General features: G+C 42.5%; 1 protein-coding gene across 1 annotated transcript in view; it reads right to left on the bottom strand.

The window, feature by feature from the left end:
* The window catches only part of dchs1b (dachsous cadherin-related 1b), a 90,181-nt gene extending 70,867 nt beyond the window's left edge, over window positions 1-19,314 (bottom strand). The window contains exons 1-4 of the mRNA XM_084374103.1: window positions 18,772-19,314; window positions 1,809-2,654; window positions 1,503-1,700; window positions 540-1,313 (exon numbers count right to left, since the gene is read on the bottom strand). Coding sequence (XP_084230229.1) covers window positions 540-1,313; window positions 1,503-1,700; window positions 1,809-2,636 — 1,800 coding nt within the window. The 5' untranslated portion in view covers window positions 2,637-2,654; window positions 18,772-19,314. The remainder of the gene's footprint in view (window positions 1-539; window positions 1,314-1,502; window positions 1,701-1,808; window positions 2,655-18,771) is intronic.
* Window positions 19,315-20,829: the final 1,515 nt, after the last annotated feature.

Here is a 20,829-nt window from a genome sequence, read left to right as displayed (position 1 = left end):
CCTCGCAGTAGCTTCAGGAATGCAGGTGAAGTCTCCCTCCCTGCCGTTCTCGCTCTGTTTCTTTTTTCTCCCACCTTTATAAATCTTTTTCACTCTAAATGAACACACTGAATGGCTGCGCTTCTCCCCTCGTAGCCCACTTTTTATGAATCACATCACAAATACATCAGCGCTTCCAAATGCACCATCCCTTTCTGAAATAAGACTTTTTAGGCAGCTTTTCGCTTCAGACTTTGATTTCCAGACTCATTTATATTGATGTATAAATCAGGCTTTTTCCAGGGGAGTAATCAGAGAGGGCTTAAGGGGTGGGCGCGAGTGAAAAAAGGGTTAGTGAAGAAAGAGATGAGAGAACAAGGGAGACAGTGAATACTTGGTTTTGGCTACATAAGTAGGACAATAATCTTGTGGCCAACACGCCGCAAGATTGAGCACCATGAGAATTAAAAACGGCAGTTCCCCTACCAAATAAAGAAGAGTAGATTAAAAGAGAGCTGGAGGGAAAGAAGGAGAGAAAACTTCTTAGTGTATTCTCTTACCTCTAAGAAGCAGGTCCCAGCTGGGGTGTTCTCCTTGATTGAGGCATTGTAGAAGTTGCTGGAGAACACAGGTGTGTTATCGTTAACATCCTGCAGAACAATGTCCACCTTTGCTGTGGAAGACAGTGGCGGCCGACCACTATCTGTCGCGATAACAGTCACACTAGGGGCCGGCTCTGACTCGAAATCCAGAGCCGTCGCCGTGGTAATGATCCCTGTGACCGGGTCAATGGAAAACCAGTCAGAGTGCGAGTTTTTGCCCTTAAGGAGGCTATATCGGACGTCCCCATTGGGGCCCTGGTCCTTGTCCCTGGCAGTCACCTGGAGAACAAAGGAGCCAGGATAGACAACCTCAGGTATGGTCTGTCTATAGGCCTGTTGGTCGAACAGAGGGGGGTTGTCATTGATATCAGTCACCTGGATGGTGAAAGATGACTCCGCCCTGAGGGGCGGCGTGCCGGAGTCTGTGGCCATAACCCTGAGGTCATACGAATCCCGTTCTTCTCTGTCCAAAACCTGGTCCACATATATCAGGTAGATGATGCTGTCCTTGGTTGTGAGAGCAAACTTCCCATCGCCCCCCTCGAGGGACACATTCACGTTGGCGTACTCTCCATAGTCTGGGTCGGTGACAGATATCCGAGCTACGTACTGGCCTGGTTGGGCCCCTTCGGAGATCCTCGGAGAGCCGTCCTCACTGAGGAAGATGATGGTCATGGTGGGCTGGTTGTCATTGTAGTCACGTACGTGAATGGTCACGAATGCGTTGGTCACCTGGGAAAATGGTGCATTTTAGTGCTCAAATCATTTTGTCATTATAGTAGTGGACTTCTCTTAACTCTGTAAAGCAGAACTATTTTCTGAGCTATCAATGCTGCAAGAAGGGAAATCTTTTTTTGTGGTATGTGGTGACATAAACATACAGAGTAAAATGTATCTAATGAATAACCATAATGCAATTACCTCAGGTTGGCTGGCGTTGTCCCTGGCCTGGACCACCAGTTCATGGACCCTCTTCAGTTCATAATCCAGGGGCCTATTCAGCGTGATGATCCCAGACTTGATATCCATGACGAAGTAGCGGTCCGGGTCACTCTGACGTCGGTTGATTTCATAAAGGACCAGACCATTATCGCCCTCATCCTCGTCTGTTGCAAAAACCTGCAAAGATGAAAGAGAAATGTAAATCACCCTGGAACATCTGGATTGAGGGCAGCAAGAGTGACAGTAACAGGTCACTATCTGAACACTGACAAGACTTGAGCTCACCTGGAGGATGCTGCTGCCTTGTGGGAGACTTTCAGAGATAATAGCGTGGTATCTGCTTTGATTGAAGGCTGGCGCATGATCGTTGATGTCAGTCACAGTCACTTCCAGGGTCATGGATCCCATCCTTCTGGGTGAGCCCCCATCAAAGGCCTCCACGACAAGAGTGTATAATGAGCGTTTCTCCCTGTCCAGCAGTCCGTTGACCACCAGGTCTAGATACAGCACCTTGTTAGCACCTCTCTTGGTCTCCAGTTTGAACGCCTGGCCTACATTTCCCTCTCGAATAGCATAGCCTTGGGTGGTCAGCTGGTCCTTGTCCGCATCTGTCGCAGGTTCCAGGGAAAACCTTGTCCCTACTGCTGTGTGCTCTGGGATCTTGAGAACAGCTTTCTTTTTGGGGAACACAGGTGCATGGTCGTTGATGTCGTTGACAGTGACTGACACCTCAATAGTGATTCCCGTCATTGTCACAGCAATAAAGCTATAGTGGTCCCTCTGTTCGCGGTCCAGACGGCGTGCAGTGGTAATGATGCCCGTGGTTTCATCGATGTTGAGATCGCTGCCGACGCCTTTGCCCTCATGGTCCGAGATAAAGTAAAGACTTGCGGTTTCACCGGGTGGTAAACCAGCACTGATGTCACCAACAATGGTCCCTGCCGGCTGCTCTTCATCCAGCTGGAGTTCCAGTGCTCCTCCATGAACTGCTGTAGACTGCGCAAGAAGTACGATGCAGAAATAAAAGAGTGACTTCCGTCGCCAGAGACTTGAGCACACACAGGGTCCGCTGACCCAAGCCCTCCGTCTTGACCCTTTACTTGTTAACGGCATGGCTGGGTACTGCTACACCTGTAAGAGAGAAAAAGAGAGGAAGAGAAAAACATCAGCCAGAGAAAAGATGTATTTCTATAAGTACGGATATGTTTTATGATGTGCGAATTGAGCAATTGAACAGGTTTTTTCATTTAATTCATCTGAACACATCTTGAAAAATCACTTTCTCTCTTAGCATGAAATGAAAACAAATTGTATCTTAAATCCTTACATGACAATGTGCGAACACTTTTACAATCCAGAACTTATATTAAAAACACTGCCTGACGAATTTCAGCTTCTTTCCCAATAAAATGGATATATATAACATTTTGGAAAGAACTCTTCGCCTGGATCAGGAAGCTTCGAACGAGCATGAAAATGGAATTCTAAATCTGTCCAGGATCCACATTGGCTGGAAACACACTGAGGACAGAATCATAAACTATATTTATCTGAAGGATAACAAATTTTATTCACTGGGTGACAACATTGTAAAGTGTCTGGAACGGTCACACACTGAATCCCAAGAGAAAACGCATTAAAGTCACTGAAATAGGCAACAAGATCTTTCGTGAGCATTTCGTTTCAGGATAGCAAATGCTCACACACACACTCAATCAGAAAAACAAGGAATGCATGGGAAAGTAAGTCTATAGCTGCTTCAGCAGGGCATTTATGGGGAAAAGCATTCATTTAAGACTGCAAGCTTATCCTTTATGTTCTCTGAAGTCTAAATCATTCACAAATCCTTAAGATAATACCATCCTCATGCTAATGCTAAATCATTCTTACCAGTCATAAACTGAATCTAATCGTGAACAGATATACGTACTATAGCTCTCCACAAAGTCATGCTTCAAGCAAAAAGTTGTTACTGTGTGCTTTAACATGCCTTGTGTGTCATCAGATGACACTTGATTTGCAAGAAAGGTAATCACAACAGTTTAAAAGGCTAAATCTAAAACTCACCTGACACTGTCTGAGCTATCCTGCAGCTAAACCACCATCTGGTACTTTCCAGCAAGTTAAAACAAACAGCAATAATTATTCGCAAATGGTATTTGACCCAAGTTTGACACGCATACTTTCGCACACTACAACCAAATTCTGGAAATACACTCACAACTGTTCTGGCAAATTTAACCTGCACGGCTGCTCTAGTAAACTCTCACGAGATAGATGTTCATTTTACCCCTTGATGAGGTCTGCAAATATTTAGATTATATTCGAAATGAGACCAATTGTTTACGCATGTTTCTCTCGTATTTACAGGGGAAGATTTATTGAGCATATAACTCTTCAAAACATCCTGCAATGAGGAGGACCATCTAGCCCTGACACAACCCATTCATCATGTTCGGGGACCAGAGGGATGCCGCTTTATACACTTACACACTGATGAAGACAACATTAAAAAACTCAGTGGAATGTGAATGAGTCCTGCAGCTATTAGCTAATATTCGGGACAAATTATCAAGACTATAAATGTGTGGGGCAGTAGCAGACAGGAGGTGAGCTGTCAGCGGAGGGTGTTGGCCTTTGCCGTCCAGCCATATTCACCCAGACAATCACTCCCTATGTGCATGTATAATCTGGACAGTTAACTTTAGGAATGTCTTGCACCTCTAGAGAGAAAGCCAGCCTACTGCCGGGCTGCAGTGTTTGTGCATATGTTGAATTGAAGCATTCACACTCGCACCTGCAAAAAGAGCATGGACTAAGCTTCTTTCAGGCTGATGGAAAGATACAACAGTTCATCGTGGTGAGGTCGCACTTAGCTGTAGAGACAAAATCACTGTATCACTTTCCATAATAGAGACACAGACAGAAATGCTTGCCCTAAAGCTAAATTTGGTAGTTTTCTTGTTTCTGCTCAGTTTCATTTCAAGGCTGCAGTCTGATGAATACTTTTGGTGTAGATCTGAGTAACATGAGTAACATAAATCATTATTCAAATCATGTGTGTTGACTCTTGAGCTCTGTCATTAATTTTGGATTTACTCCTGAGAGACTATTTAGAGTGTACACAGAGTATAAAGCATTATTTTATATCTAATGAATCCACCAGCAAACCTCCACCCCTCCAGCCTTTGTGCTGACCCTTGACCTCCTGCGGTAGTTTATGAGACCTCTGTGGAGGAGAGATTAATAAAGTCTATAGCTCCACTGGGACAGGCTGAGGGACACTGATACTGGCCCCTGCGGTACGGTCGCTGACCTCTACATGTGGTGCAGACGGCTGCTCCGGACAGTTGCTGCACTCCTACACAAAGAGGGAATCAAAGCTGAGGCTGAGCTCACAGTCTGCATGCACACACCCTTCTTTTGTTTGTTTGTCAAAGAAGTTGTGAGTGTTTGCTGTCTATGGGAGCGTCTGTCTCGAACAAGAGCAGAAGGGAAAGAGAAAAGTTGAAAGAAGAGGTTTGAGAAACAATTAGGGGCGTGATGATGAAAAGAAACCCTTGTACTGCTGAGTCAGAGCCCTTGGAGACCCCGCTCTGACGAAATGAACCCACAGCACTGTACCATAATGCAGCCATTGAGAACACAAGGGAGGACAGAAAAAGAACAAAGCAAAGAGATGGAAAACGTGGATTTAGGACACAATAGAAAAAGTTACATTCCGGGGAGTGATTACAGTTTGCTTTGGCTCAACGGCCTTATTGTCTTTAGGGAGCACTGAGCTGTGCAGGCAAAACCTATGATTGAAAAATGAAGTCAGAGAGGCCGTACTCCAGAGTGTGTGTGTGAGTGCGTATGTGTGTCGTTATACGTCCTCGTTGCTCCGGTTGAGTGTCAGTGAAAGGTTATATTGATGAACAGATCGCACGGCTGCAATCTGTCACTGTCAATGAGCGCTTGGTCCATGACATCATCTCCCTTTTGACGTGTGCCGTAATACTCTTGTGTTTACCCTGGAAAACACGCACTGACGAGGAATGGAGGGAGCGAGGGCTAAAATATAGCCCGTGCTGAAAGGAGCTGGCTTCAACATGTGGTCAGTGGAGTAAAAGACAACCGCCTGATTCACTCCCTCTAGTGGCACTCTCTATAATATTCGGCTAATTATGATCAATTATGTTTCAGGTAGTGTAATTTCTTATCTAAAATGTGAAAAAACTACATAAAACGTGTGCCATGGGTTATTATTTGTCTTTGTCTTTGTGCGCCTGCACAACACATGTGCAGGCGAGCAGTGACATCATCTCTGTGCGACCACATTGACAGGCAGGGCAGACCCAGAGGGCTCCATGCAGTCTCAGCCACATTATTATCTGGCATTGCACCCCCATAATCTGCCTCTGCTGTGCGCAAGCCTCAAAGCCTCAAATGCATGGGCCTCCGCTCTAAAGTGCTGTTAACATATAATAGAAGACCATAGTGTTTTCTATAGGAAGGGACCATTTGAGTGTGTTTACACTGGTGCATCTCAGTTGTGAGGAGGAACAGTTCATTTTCCTCCCGCAGTGCCAAATCTAAACAGGCTTCTCTATCTCGCTATCCCTCCAATGTCTGTCCCTCCTCCTTCCCTCCGTCCGTCCCCTCTAATGGATTGAGCAGATCTAGCCGGGCACGCCACAGCTACCCGTGGCCAAGCTAAACAGGACCCAAAGTCACGAAGCTCCAAGTTAAAAAATGTCCACTCTGTACCGCCTCTATCTCAACCATGTTTTCAATGCTTTGATGGAACAGCACGGGGTTGCGTTCAGCTAGTTCCTCAGCGGTTGAGAGGTCTGGCATCGCCTGTGGATAGTTGGCAGCCGCTAGCTCAGCCTTGCAACGGCTTCTGTGTCACCCAGAACAAACACTGGCCAGATTCTGTGACTGACAGCAAAAGTCAGACGGGGGAAGGAATAAAGGGAGAGCTGTCAAAGTGAAATACACAAGTTAACATCAGAAATATGCCTGCTATAAATACAGACAGTGGTTACAACCTTGGCTTTGCATATTCAAAACCCCAACTGCAAGAATCACATTTATGGAGGGATGTATATGGTGTTAATGCACTAGTTTTGGTGCCATTAAAAAATCTAAATCTTTCTCCTTTTGTGACAGTTCACAGCGAGTGTACAATTACATGGTGACTGGAGCAACACCAAATCTTTAAATGACTGGGAATGAAAGGTTAGGCCAGGTTGTGGTGAAACCGGCTGCAGCAGTCTGCAGTAGTAAAAAGCTTTGTGAGAAGAGGGAGGGAGGGCTGAGTGTCTGGAGGGGGTAGAAGGTGGAGGAATGCTTTGCATCTCAGTTTTCATGTCGTTTGGGTTGTGTGTGTTTTGGGGGACGACAACTATGACCCTAACCCTAACCCTGTCTCCCCTTGAGTTGCCTTTCACCGGATCTCTGGATATAGACGTCCCGTTTTCCAACCCCAGCTGTCACCAGCGCTGTGAGCATGTGTTGTGTGTGTCTGTAATTTTAAGTCCCTTTATATGCTCATATACGTATGTTTCCTAAGTTCTTCCTTTACTTTTCCTCGATTTAGGTCTACACTAAAGGTTTCACAGCTGCAACAATTAATTGAAAAAGTCAAAATTCTCTGATTCCATCTTTTTTAAATGTTAATATCTTCTGGTTTCTTGACATTAAACTGAATGTCGTTGGGTTGTGGACAAAAAAAGACATTTGAGAGCATCATCTTGGGCTTAATGGCCATGAAGATAATTGTCCGTTGCAGCCCTAAAAGATTGGTATCAGTTTGTTTCCATAACTGGACCAACTCTGAACCAGACCCTAAAACAGCCAGACGACCGCTGTCTGGACAGTCGCACACACACTAAAATATACATGCACCAAACGTAATCAATATTAATACCACTACTATGCGCTGAGAGAGTTCATGACTGTGACATACAGTTGCGCTACTTCACCTCAGGGGAAGTAGCTGTAAAAGCTTTCACAACCTGTGAAACCCAACCTATCTGCAGAGACCGGTAGCACCTAAGTTTGAATTAATTATGATGAAGTGACTCATTGGCTGATCTGATACAGAGCGACAACTAATCCAGCCACGAATGAATAGCAGGGAAAGGGAAAGTGAGGTACATCTTTTAATTTCTTATCTGAGTCAGTGAAACTCTTGTACCAAGCTAATTTTTCCAAGTTCGCCTCAGCTCTGTGAAAGCCTTTGTTTTTGACTCTCTCCATGAAATGTTGCTGTGGAGTTTTATTTTATGACTTATTTCCTACATAAATGTCCACGTCAGTGACATCAGTGAGGCTGCAGAGAGGTGGGGGGGTGGGGGTGGGGGGGACCACGTCATCGCAGGGACTAGTCAGTTCACAGCGAGAGTGAGCCTTTGTGCCAGGAGCCTACTGAGATTTAGTTTGAGGCTCAAGTGCTCACTTTTGTTTAACATATTTCTGTTTTTGTTCTTGTCTGAAGGGCAGACTAGAACATAATAAACTAGAGGGCACAAGACTTATTTTTTGATTGAGGAAGTCTGAATGATTTTTTTTTTCTTGTGTTCCAATCCAAAGGTATTTGGAGAGTGAAATATTTTTTCACGGTTTGGCTCCATCCTCTCATTTGGATGTGAAACGATGCGATGAAAATGAGGTTAAAGTGGTGACTTGTTGTTTAAATTTTGTTTTATTCGCAACTATAAAACACCAGCCCTGGTTGTACAGTATGTGGCCTCATTTTGGGGTCAGCACTACTTGAAATATTACTCAATAAAGTCATTTTTGGTATGCTGCATCTGATTGGATTAACAGCAACAGGTTGTGCATTTTCAATCATCTGAGTACTGAGCTACGGGCTATGTTTGACTCATTTATTCTGTCACTTTAACAGGTAACGACTGGTTTAAGTGATTAAATTCATTATGCTGCTGCAACATAACTTTAAGGCATGTTACACTTACATTTCTGCATTTCTGCACTGACATTCTTACACAACTCCACGGGGAACTATAAGCTGGGGAAAAACAACTGTAGAAGACTCCAAAACTGCAGCAGCAGCATAACGATTCAAAGCTGGTGTGATGACTCAGATTTGTTTATTTACCCGCACAGAGGTTGTCAAGCTGGAATACAGTCACACACTTACAAACTCCACGTCCCCTGTGACAAAACGTCCTAGATTTTACTGCCCGACAGGCCAGAAGAAGAAAGAGAACGTTGCAGTCAGAAGAAGAAAAGTTTGATTCTGGATGAGGCTTCCTTCAGAACACTGCCACAGCGATGGAGACAGAAATGTGAAGAAGTTCAACCGAGTGCGAGTGAGTGTTGAAACACACGCACACACACGCATGCAGACTCACGCAAACACATAAATAATGTACCCTCTGGGCCGTCGGTGAAGCCATGGAACAAGTGAAAACACAGCTGGAGGTGATTCACTAACCTTCAAGGCCACGCTGCCAAGTGATTGTGCAGTGATTTTTTTTGTTTCTACGTGCGTTTGTGTGTGGAGGAAGTGTGGAGGAATTCAAAGAATACCGGGACAAGAAGTTGCGAGATCATAAAACAAAACAAAGAAAGCCAGAAGAGTCAAAAAACAAAACAAAAAAAAGACACGGCGAGATGTCCCTGAAGGTGAAGCAGCAGCTGCCATCTACCATCACTCATCACCCCTCCCCATCAGAGCATGTTTAATATCCCTAAAGGGCGAGTTGTAGAGCCGAACCAAGTCCATGACTCTCTGTCAAACATCGTTACCTCACCTCAATGGCAAAACTGAAATAAATACACTGATAGAGGCCCGAACTAACTGTTACTCTATTCATGATTTGCATTTTGAGTTCTGTCTGGGAGGTAACCCCCGATTCAATACACGGGACAGTGACTGGAAGTAATTAAACGTCAGGAAATATTCTTATCAGGGTTGAATGTGGAAGACATTAAAATGCACAAACAAGCGCCTGGTGGTTTCATTTGACTGCAGATTGTTGTACACGTGCACTCCCATCACACACAGGCATTTATGGTTATGTATTAGGTAGAAGTCTAGGTATTTTGTTATAGGTATTAGTGGCGCATTATTAGAATAGAGCTGCAACGACTAGTCAGTCAATCGATTAGTTTCAGTCATATTTCAAGCAAAAACGTAAAACACATGCTCGTCTATTATGAGATTAAATAAAAGGGTCCTTGGGTTTTAGATTGTTGGTTGGACAAAAGAAGCAATTTGACATCAAATTAAAATAAAAATTTGCATTTTTCACATTTTTGTTACATTTTATAGACTAAACAATGAATTATGTATATTACAGCCCAGTCGCCAGGATATAACATTAGGGTTAGCGTTTCTGCAAACTACAGATACTTTCATATTGGGAGACAGAGGGGATGGTGGTGGAGTTATTACAGTCAACAAGGCTGCCAAACAGCTGAATGCAGTTCAGGTCACACCGATGGGTATTTGTGAGGACACCATCTGTTTTTGTGGCGACGAGAGCGGGTGTTTTTTCAGGACACCTGAGGATATTTTGGACCAAAACCTACTATTTTTCACAGGAAGTCAAACCATCTCCAGCCGTGATTGTGGTAAGGAAAACAGGTATTTTAAGCCAAACCATGTTGTTTTCTAACTCTAACCAAGTGGTTTTTGTGTGTAGACCTAACCAGTGCATGAGCACAATGTTGTGACAAAAGAGAAATAGAAAATTCAACTGCAACAAAAGGAAAGTTGCAACATGGAGGAACGTCCAGTTTGAAGTTATCTGTGGTTTTGCAGAAAAGTATATAGCTAATATGTATTCTGGTGGTCGGGTTTGTAAATTACCGTTTACAAACTTACAAATTACTGTAATAATACATTAATTATTAATTAGAACACTCATTAGTTGCAGCCCAATATCAGACATTGTGCATGCGTGAGTATGTTTTGCGATGTAAAGTTGAATGCCTTATGCGATGACATTTGAGAATCATTACATTTGGATGTTAATGTGATTTAAATGCAATGCAAATAATCGACTTGATTATACCGCAATTATGCCAAATTACTCATTTTGTTTCTGTGCATGATCAGGTGGTATTTCTCACACACACACTTAAGGACAGTGTATTGACTTACGATAATTCCCTGTAGGGTTTTCCTAACCTTAAATGCCTAACCTCAACCTTTAACCCCATCTTAACCCCCAAAACTCATAATTTTAAACCTAAAACTCTAAAATGAATGTTGAACTTTGTGAGGACTTCTGTTTTGTTCCCATATGGGAGCTGAGTCCCAACATGTGGCAATATGAACACACTCTTGACCCCACAATGTGATAATTACATTAACACACGCACAGTACAATATTAAAGGAATAACAGAATTCATTATAGGGGAAAGGTTCAAAGACAAAACACTCAGCTGATAGCCAAAACAGGCTCAGGAGCAGAGAAACCAAAGATCCATCCTCTAACTTAAACACACACTGGCGAGCACACACTTTAATCTCCCTCTGCATTCCACTCAATGAAATAATCAGCGGCATGACCTAACAGCCAACCAGGAAAAAGGTTGTATCAGGTCATGTTATTACTCCAGAAAACACATAAATATTAATCAAAGTGATTAAATGATTTGTTGAAAAGTTTGCCAGCTATCGGTGAAATTTATTTTAGGTTGAAAAGAGGTCAGTATCTTCCTATGAGAAACTCTACGGGCTTAACTTCACGAGGAAAGAGTGGGAATTAGGTTCTTCTTTGGCTGACAGATCTGGGAAACTGTTAAAATTTGTAATTACTCATCTCTCGCTCAGAATATGGGACAGTGACTTGGCTTATTAGTTATTAAATTCTCCATCAACTCTCGGGTTAGTGGCGCGCCGACAGCTGTTCTCCAAGAGAATGCCTTTGGATCATGTTACTCCATTATGTTTCTTGTGGTAAGCCTGGGAATTAAGTCTGTCTGTCTTTGTTTTAATTTGCTGTGCAGAGTAACACAGACATCAATACTCATCATTAATAATGAGCAAAGGGGAATCATGATAAAAAAGACATGATGTGATAGATGTGTTTGGAGCTCCAAATGAAAGATTAACGTTCAGACTGATCAATAGCGCTTTGATTCTCTGACAGAAATATCAAACGGTTCACAAAAAACATTTCTGACTTTGCTAAAGGTCACCGCTTTCCATCTCTTAGTTATCAAGAAACAAGAAACTTTTATTTTCTGGCCAATTTTTTCTCTTCCCTCCTTCTTTCCCCTCTCACCACCCACACACATCCAGTCTCTGAATCCCTTAACTTGCATAACACGTTGCACTACCTGAGCTGCCATGCCCTACATGCGGATCTCTGCTCGGTGCGAGTGTTTGAAGTTACCAGGAGCTCAGATCATCTCACTTACTTCATTAAAAACACATGAGATGCTACACAGACGGGCTCCCTCGCTTCCTCTCTCTCTGCCGGGCTTTCTAGCCTCAGAGCTCAGACACTTCTCATCCATCAAGCTCCCAGATGGGCAGAAGTTACCACATTTCATTCATCTTCGCTCAGAGCCATTTCCACATTCATCTCTTTATGTGACTAATGAAATTAATACATCGCTTCATTCAGAAACATGTGTGCAGTGTATGCACATGTGCCTGCGCCGGTCGCCCCTTCAATGGGGAAGAATTGATAAAAAGATCAGAGAAGAAATGTCTCTGCTGGCCCAGGATACAGTGCTGAAACAGCTAATCAATTAACCAATTAGTGGACAGACAGAAATACAGCCAAAAACAATTAAGACATTCATTGAGCAAAAATGTCAAATACCTGCTGGTTGTAGCTTTGCAAATATGAAGATTTACTGTGTTTTATATAAACCTGGGCTCCAACTACAGGAGTTTTAAAATCATGGCTGCTTTTGAAATCAGGCTGCATCACACACATAAAGAGTACCTTCACAGATGTTCTTCTAATCTCAAACACGCACACACTTATAGACTTGAAAATGATAGTACGTCACACACTACAGGGTATAAGTAAGATTTGCGCCAGAGGCAGCAATGCACCACCTCACATGATCTCATGGGGAAGCAGACATAAACAAAATTGAGAAAATGGAGAAAGAGTGGTGCAACAAGATGGGGGCAGATTGTCTACTAGTTACTCAATCATGAATAGTGTCATTCTCTTGGATAGATAAAAAAAAGTATAAAATGCTAAAAATGGGTCGCCAAATATATGTGGCTAGCCATTAACATACCTGGGCGGGCTGCCCCAGTACAATATATGTGTGGGAAACACTGGTTTAGCATCTGTCAAAGGTACTATGCTCGCCAAAATTAGCCTCAAGGGCTAGAACGTTTGTTTGGCAGCATGGTCATCTGCTTTATGATGTCTTTCTCATTGCTTGTAGTGGTCCGGCTTGGAAAGTACTGATGCATTTATCCACATTTTAAATCCTAAAAATCAAACATGTGTGAAAGTATCGGAATGCCCCAGATGAGTCTAGGTGAAGTTTAGGACATTTAAGGCTGGATCGGAAAAACCCTCAAATTCCCCAGACCAGATTTCTCCTCCTTTGTTGGAAGGGGCAAATTGGGGTTAAACCCACCCCCATACTCCTTTAGTCTGAGCCTGGCTTAATTTTACACAGAATACCTTTGTCTTTTGGATCTTTGGCTTAACAAAACAGGCCAACAGAGCCCTCTCTACTAGCAGTTTAGAAAGGGTGCAGCTTAAATAAATTACTAATAAAGTTAAAACAAGTAAGATGAAGAAAGGCAGCTAAAAGTTTGGGGAAAAAATGGATAAACCGAGCAGGAGCCAATGTACTGTAACAGGCTGCATGCACACCAAGACAGTGGTTCCACTGGGGATTGAACCCAGGACCTCCTGCGTGTAAAGCAGACATGATAAACACTTCACTACAGAACCACATATATCTGATGGCTTAACCAATGATGGAAACAGGGCTTGCGTTCACCCCTAATGGCATATCTCCATCAACAACTAGTGTATCTAAAGGCCAAACACTTGCTTGCGTACATCCATTCATGCACAGAAACAATCTCACTTATTCCATCCATCTACTGCAACAACGAGAAACACAGACTTTCAACGAACGATTTAGCCACACTTTGGCACTCAGGAGCCAGTGTCACAGGTCCAACCCACATTGGAGAAGCACAGGATGGGGAAACTGGAGACAACACCAGGGTTTAGAGGACTTCCATCTGCAGCTTCATCCAGGAATATAACAGCCCATTTCCAGCAGTCATTATCCCAGATCCTAAGGTCTGGCTATGCCGGCTAGTTTGGATCATTGTCTATTGTCAAATTCAAAGATTACACCATAGCAAGTAAAGACATTTGAAACAGCCCTTTCTGTCCTGCACTGTATGGATGTCTTTTTTTTATTATTTGGCCAGTGTCTGTAGTCTTTCCAATTCAGCTGACCTGATCATTACACTAACAGGATCCCTACTAGACAAAGACCATGAATAAGGACGAAGGCGGTTACTTCAGAACTGGGCTTCAGAACAAACAAAAATTGAATTGCACCGTCTCAGACCTCCAGCCAGTCAATCACTTTGCGCCTGACAGCAGAGTCCAGTCATTTCCTTTGATTGGTTGAGTCAGGCGTACAGTAATATCTTCTCCAGAGCAGCAGATTATAGATGGGTCTTCATACTGTAAGTAGGAAGGTAAGATATGTATTTCCCCTGGGGGGAGAGTGTACAGTGCACTGTCAGAAAATAGGTTTCAGTCCGAGCTAAAAGATGAGGTATGACTTTGGATGATTATGTACCAGGTTTGATTCATTTTGCCAGAATGTATTTGTATGAAAATATTACTACTACGACCACAAATTGCAAAGTATGAGCCTCATAATTCAAACATTATCTCCAAGAGTTGAAGAGGCAAGAATGAAGAATAAAATACATTTGGATAGTAACTGCTTAGAAAATGGGAAAGGGGAAAGGTCTCCAGAAATGAAATCTTGAAATTCCATGGTTAAAGCTCTGAGATTTTGGGCACCACTTTCTCTAGCACACACACCACAACCCAAATCTTACAATGCTGTAATTAAATTTCACGATCATAATCACAAGCAAGATGGCAGACTTGGTGATTACAGCTGCCATGGCAACCAAGAGGCCCTGAGGGGTGAAGTTAATGAAATGTGGAACAATCAGCAGAGGGGATTCCTTATCAATGGGAATCATATTTTTCTGACTCTACAACTAAAGCTATTAATAACCGCAGCCTGGCCTTCCTGTGGATGGATGATGCAAACGCAAGTGGCTTTCCAGGAAACTCCCTCTGCAGCTTAACACTGGTTATAGTTCACATGCTGCCTTATAAACCGAAATCACACAAAATCCCCTCGATATTGAGTCTTTGGTTTATGTTATGTCTGAGACGGTGGTCTGAGAGGTAAATAAAAACACCAACACTAACCCCAGGCATCAGGAGCGTAGTGTAGTGAGTGAAAGATGGAGGGTAAATATTTCCTCTTGCTACTTGTGGTGCCAGGAAGAGGAAAGCAATCTTATTTATGTTACTATTTATTTTTTGGTGGTTCTCATCAGCTTCCCATTCAACACTATGGAGAGTGTGTGTGGGTTGTATTTCTATACTTGTGAGGGTCGATGTTTCTTTATGGCTCTCCTTGCTTTTAAGGTGCTAATTTGGTTGTTTGGTTCGGGTAGGGGTGAGGGTCTTAGTTAGGATGTAATTGAGTGATGGTGACATTTTGTTTGAAAGGTGCAAGGTCCAGTTTGGGGAGAGAAATTTTAATCAGAAGAGAAAGATCTTCACTGGCTGATTTTGTATGCCTAAACAAACTAAATAAACAAACTCTCTTTGTTTTCATGACTGAATAAACTGAATAATCTGAATAAACGAACGTGACCTTAAAGGACAACACAATTTCAGACTGTCTTTGTCTTGTTTACATTTGGTGGACCCTGTCACCTTTCTAGCTTCAAACAGTGTTCTGGGGACCTTATTTTCCCCTGAGAACGGCTTGATTATTCAGTTATGGAAAAGATAAATATTTCCCAGTTTGTATTATTCCCTACATAGTGCCCCGTTAAGGTCCTTTTAATAATCATCAGTGAAGATGGTCCCTTGTAAGTCCTCATTAACATTATTATGTGTTAATTTGACTATATATGTGTTTAATAACACCATCATAAACATGTTCATTCTTACATTATAAGACATCTACAAAGCCCTTTGCTCCATGTCCCCTATCTTTAGCTCGGCAGATATCTTTTCAACACAATACACAGACGTCTTTGACGAACATTCATTTCTTCACATTCTGTTGATAATCTGACGTTTTAAACTCATTTTCTAACATATCACACCTTTAATAAGGCATTGTTCTCACTTTAGATCCAATAGCTGCATACATGCATAGTTAACTACGAATAAATACATATTAAGGTATTAATTAATCCTAATAAAGCAACAAAAAAGCTTAGTAAAGGTTTACCAATGGCATGTAGCTACCGATCTAAAGTGAGACAAATACCTTGTTAGGGTTAATAAATCATTTATTACGCACTTATTAATTATGCTTTTACTGTTAGCATACCAACAAGCATCTTATACGGACTTATAGGGGCCTTATTACCTATTAACTAATGTTTACTACAAGGACCTTAATATAATGCCCTACCTACCATGTGGGTACGCTTGTATGTGTGTGTCAGAGAGAGAGTGAGGGGGGGCACAGACGGTGTGAGGGAGTGTGTGAGTCACTTTCCGATATTTGTACTCGGGCGCTGATTTCCCATGCACAAAAAACAAAACCCAGGAAAAAACAGTTCTGGGATACAATTAGACAGATTCTTGTTTGAGCTGCAACATTTGGGTGGGAAGATGCTTTCTGTTTCTTCCCCCCTCACTCAATTTCTCTGCTGGCAGCACTCCGAGATTCGAGTTGATAAGCTGAAGCAGATATTACACCAAAGCCTTCACTCTCTGCAGTCCCCTCTGCAATAGTTTAGTGACTTTGTATTCTTAATTAACAATTCAAACATCTGAATTTGTGAAGGGGTTATAGGAAAATCATGCACGTAATGAAACTTGACTGAAAAAGACAAATGTTTCTTCTTATGTGGGTTTTTGTGGGAGCCACGAACAGGACACCGGTGTATACAGTACAAGCTGGATCTCGGCGTCAATGTGGGTGGCGAATGCGCAATTTGATTACTCTGTATATCTTCTGAGTTTTAAGTAAACTCTCGAGATTGTTTGAGATTTGCTGAAGAATAACTTGGACATTCCCTAAAGTAATACCATTAGAATAAACACAAAAAAGAGACAGTGGATGGATGTATTATATTTAATCTGGGAAAATAATGTCTAAATGATGAAAGCTTAAACCAGAGATTCAACAATATTTCCCAGCAAGCCTGCATGATTCAGATGTAAGATTTTAAGATTCAAGTAGGGGAATAAGATGCAGAATCCACGCCAAGGTTTATGCCACGTTGCTGCCAACATGCGCCCAAAAAATCCGATGAACAATGAAGGGGTTGGGGGTTGGAGGGTAGAGGGTACTGTACAGCCTCCCCCAAGAATTGTAATAGTAAGTCTTTTAGCAGATGTTGTTGTCTAAGAAGTGCATGTATTATGGCATGAGAATCAATCCCCTGGTCCTGTATCATGTTCGGCCATTCAGCTGCACTGATCCACATGAAGTTCAAGGTAAACAGCACGGTTGTTTACTCGCTCTCTCTGCCTTGACATGCTTGTCCCATTACAGGTATTAATTGAAGTGACATTAATTATCACAGCTCTTCTTGATAATTAAATGAGGATGAGGATGAATGGAAACATCTTTCACAGGGAGGTCAGGGGTCAAGGCGGAAACGCCAGCTGCCACACTCCAAAATCAGTCACTCTCAGGTCACATTAACTGCTGGGCCAGGCTCAAAAATCTAAATTATGCTCTCAAGAATCAAACAAGGAAACAACGAAACTCTTCAGAAATGTCTTAATTGCCATGATTTCTGAAGGCTTCCAGAGTTTCTTTCAGTCCTGCTCCTGTAAAGCAGCTGATGTGAGTAATCATATGTTGTTTGCACAAACACAGGCTCTGCTCGGTTGCAGCTGCACCGACAGATATCCATATGGTTCCTGTTAGAAAATGTCTTGCTGCACGCCTCATCTCTCAGCGAGAAAAACCAAACTCTTACTGGTTGTGTGCAGACCAGAGGCTGAGGCCAGTATACTACACACAGGACCGTGTAAGTGGATAGTGTAATAATGCAAAGATCCGTATCCCTGCTTAAAGGAGAAAAACCAGGAGCTCATGTGGATGCCAGCAGACACCAGATATGACTGGAATAACTATTGTGGTTGGGTGCTTAAATATGCCCCTGGGTTCCCTTTTTTAGCTCTTTGGCCATGTAAACATATACAGGCAGAACTGGCTGCTATAAATACACTTTATGTTGAAGGAAAGAAAATTGCAATTGTGTCAGAATCTATTTGCTGGATAACAAAACTACATAAAATATCTCTTGGACTTCTTATTTTTGTGTGTAACTTGGTCTTTATTGTCTACTGAGACAGTCCCTCTGCGGTCTTCTGGTTCTGTCTTCGCAAAAAAAAGAAGTGAGAGGGTGCCTTGCTCAAAAGCGCACAACCATACTTCTAATTCTCTCCACTAATGACGCCTCACAGTCTTCCTAAATCCCTGCCACATCAGTCGGTCTCCCCAGGAGATAGTCCAAAGTATGCTGGCACACTTTGTGCACTTCATGGTGTTTCCCATTAAGTGGTTCAGTCCTCCCTCCAAAATAAAGTGTATTCGCTTTTAACTGGCAACCCCGGAGAGGAAACCACTGACTCACTCTTATTAAATAGTTCCATAAGACATAATAAGGCTTTATAACGGCCTACTAGACCAAACTCCCTTTCATGTTCAGCCTAAAAAGAGGCTTTTCTCTTTTTCCAATCTGGCTGTTTAGCTGGAATGGCTGTGAACGGTGATCAATAATCAATATGAGGCAACGCTGCATCAACATGATAAATTGATCATGCCATACTATTGTAGTCCCTTTTATACTATGGTCTCCAGCAGCCCGACCGGCTACCAGCTCATGCATGCAAGGTGCAGATGCAGGGTGCACCCATCTATGTGGGGAACCAGAAGCTTCCACAGCTCGTTTCTCCACCTTTATCACCCCGCACTGATCAGATGCATCGCAGATCACACACACACACTGAGGATGAGAATAAAGGAGCTGTCACTTACATTCATCTGACCCGCTCCGCAGCTCTGGATGTGCGCTCTGGATATCCTCTCCAAACCTGATTAGTATGCAAACGGGTTTCCGATCACCCCCCAACGACAGACAATCCACCGGGACAAAATCTTGAATGGAGCCGCGCTGGCCAGCTGGACTGGGCTTTTTTTCTTTTTTCTTTTTTTACATAATATCCACAAAAAATGACACTTGAGCCAATTCCACAGATTTTCTGATCCCGCACAGCGTTACTCCTCCAGTGAAGGCTCTGTGTAGTCTTTTTTTTTTTTATTTATCTTTTTTGCGCCTCCGTCCCAGTGTCAGGTGAGCGCGTTTGGATCAGCTGGAAAAAGCTCCACGGAGGAAGAAAGGAGCCGTCTGTAGCGCTGCAGTGCTCTCCCCGGTCCACTCTCGCTTGATCTGAAACGATTCTCTCCTCTCTTTCTCTCTCTCAGCATCCAGTCACTCAGACGCGGTGTGTGTGCGTGCGTGTGTGTGCGCGCGCGCTGAGACAGAGCCGCTTCAAGGCACCGCGCACCTCACCGAGTGAAAGCCGACTCCTCCGCCACAAGGCCCAGCCCCCCTCTCCCCTCTCCCCTCCTCCTCCTCCTCCCCTCACCGACTTGGGTTGCTAATTTATTCGGGTATAGTAGCTACACAAAAGGGGGGACAGAGGGAGAGGGGAGGCTGTGGAGAGAGGAGATTGGAGAGCAGACTTTGGTGCCCCCCAGCTCCGTTCAGTGGAAGTAGTCTTTGAGACAAAGGAGCGCACCATGCACCATCCAAAGAGGAGTTTAGCTCAGCATGGTACATTATGCATGGAAATGAGTCATTAACAAGATCGTTTCTATTATTCCACTTCTTCTGAGATTAATATTATGATGTGATTCAGAAGGACACCGCTTAAATCTTACAAAACGATAAACGTCCCCTATAGGAATTCTGCATTTCATCTATCCCATAAAAATTACAATTGTGTATTTGAGATGTGTGGCTTCTAGTAACTGTCTCTGTGTGTTTTGATTTGAATAATTATGGATTTAATAATCATGGATTTGCACAAAACTGTGCAACATAACATTATGATTTCAAATTCAATTATGTGGTATAAAAAAATTAAAGCTTCATTAAAAATGGTAAGGTTTTACATCAAGGTCCTTGTAAAGAGTGCTAGTTAAAAGGCAATAAGCTCTTATAATTTATTCATTCATCCATCCATTCAACCTTTATTTAAATCTCGGAAAAATAATTTTTCAATGATGTCGAGAGCACAAATTGAAAACACAGAATAGGTGCAAAAATGTGATCACAAACAGAAACAACGAACATAATCACAGAGCGAGTAAACAGAATGGGTACGTAAAAATAATTGCAGATAAGAAGCAATATGACAGAATACAGATAAAGTGGAAAAAAGTGCTTGAAAATGATAAGAAACTGCAAACAAACGTGAAAAAACGCAAATAAAACTGAGGTGCATAAAAGATAAATCGCATACAAATATACAGGACAGCATGTAGTTAAAAACAGTTACAGTCAAATGCTGAGTAGTTTGAAATCAAAGTCTTAAACTGACCTATAGGTATAACTGTATCAAGTTTAGATGTACGTTGTAAAATGTTCCAAGTGTATAGAGCACTGACACTGAAAGCAGTTTTCCCAAAATAGTGTTTAACTTGGAGCATGATACAATCACTAGAGCATGTTGAATAGTGACTCTGTGACCAGTTTAATAAAGAGCTGATATATGGTGGCATGCTGCCCTTCAAGGCTTTAAAAAGAAACAGAAACCAGTGGCTGTCACATCTTACTGTTAAAGGTGCCCATGCATAGTGTGGAATAACAGTCACCAGTAATTAATCTGAGGGCGGAGTGATAAACCAAGTCTAGTGGAGTGGAGACAGAGGCATGTCTATAGCTCATCACCATAATCCAGGACAGATAAAAAGACAACTTCAATGATCCGTTTCCTACAGAACATGGGGAAAGTAGTTCTGTTTCGGGAAATAACCATTTTTTTGTCTTAGCTTGCTAACAAGTGTGTTAATATGAAATTTAAATGTGAG

This window comes from Pagrus pagrus, assembly GCF_965226575.1.
Source record: "Pagrus pagrus genome assembly, chromosome: 14".
Lineage (NCBI taxonomy): Eukaryota > Metazoa > Chordata > Actinopteri > Spariformes > Sparidae > Pagrus > Pagrus pagrus.
This window is presented reverse-complemented; position numbering and strand designations above follow the sequence as displayed.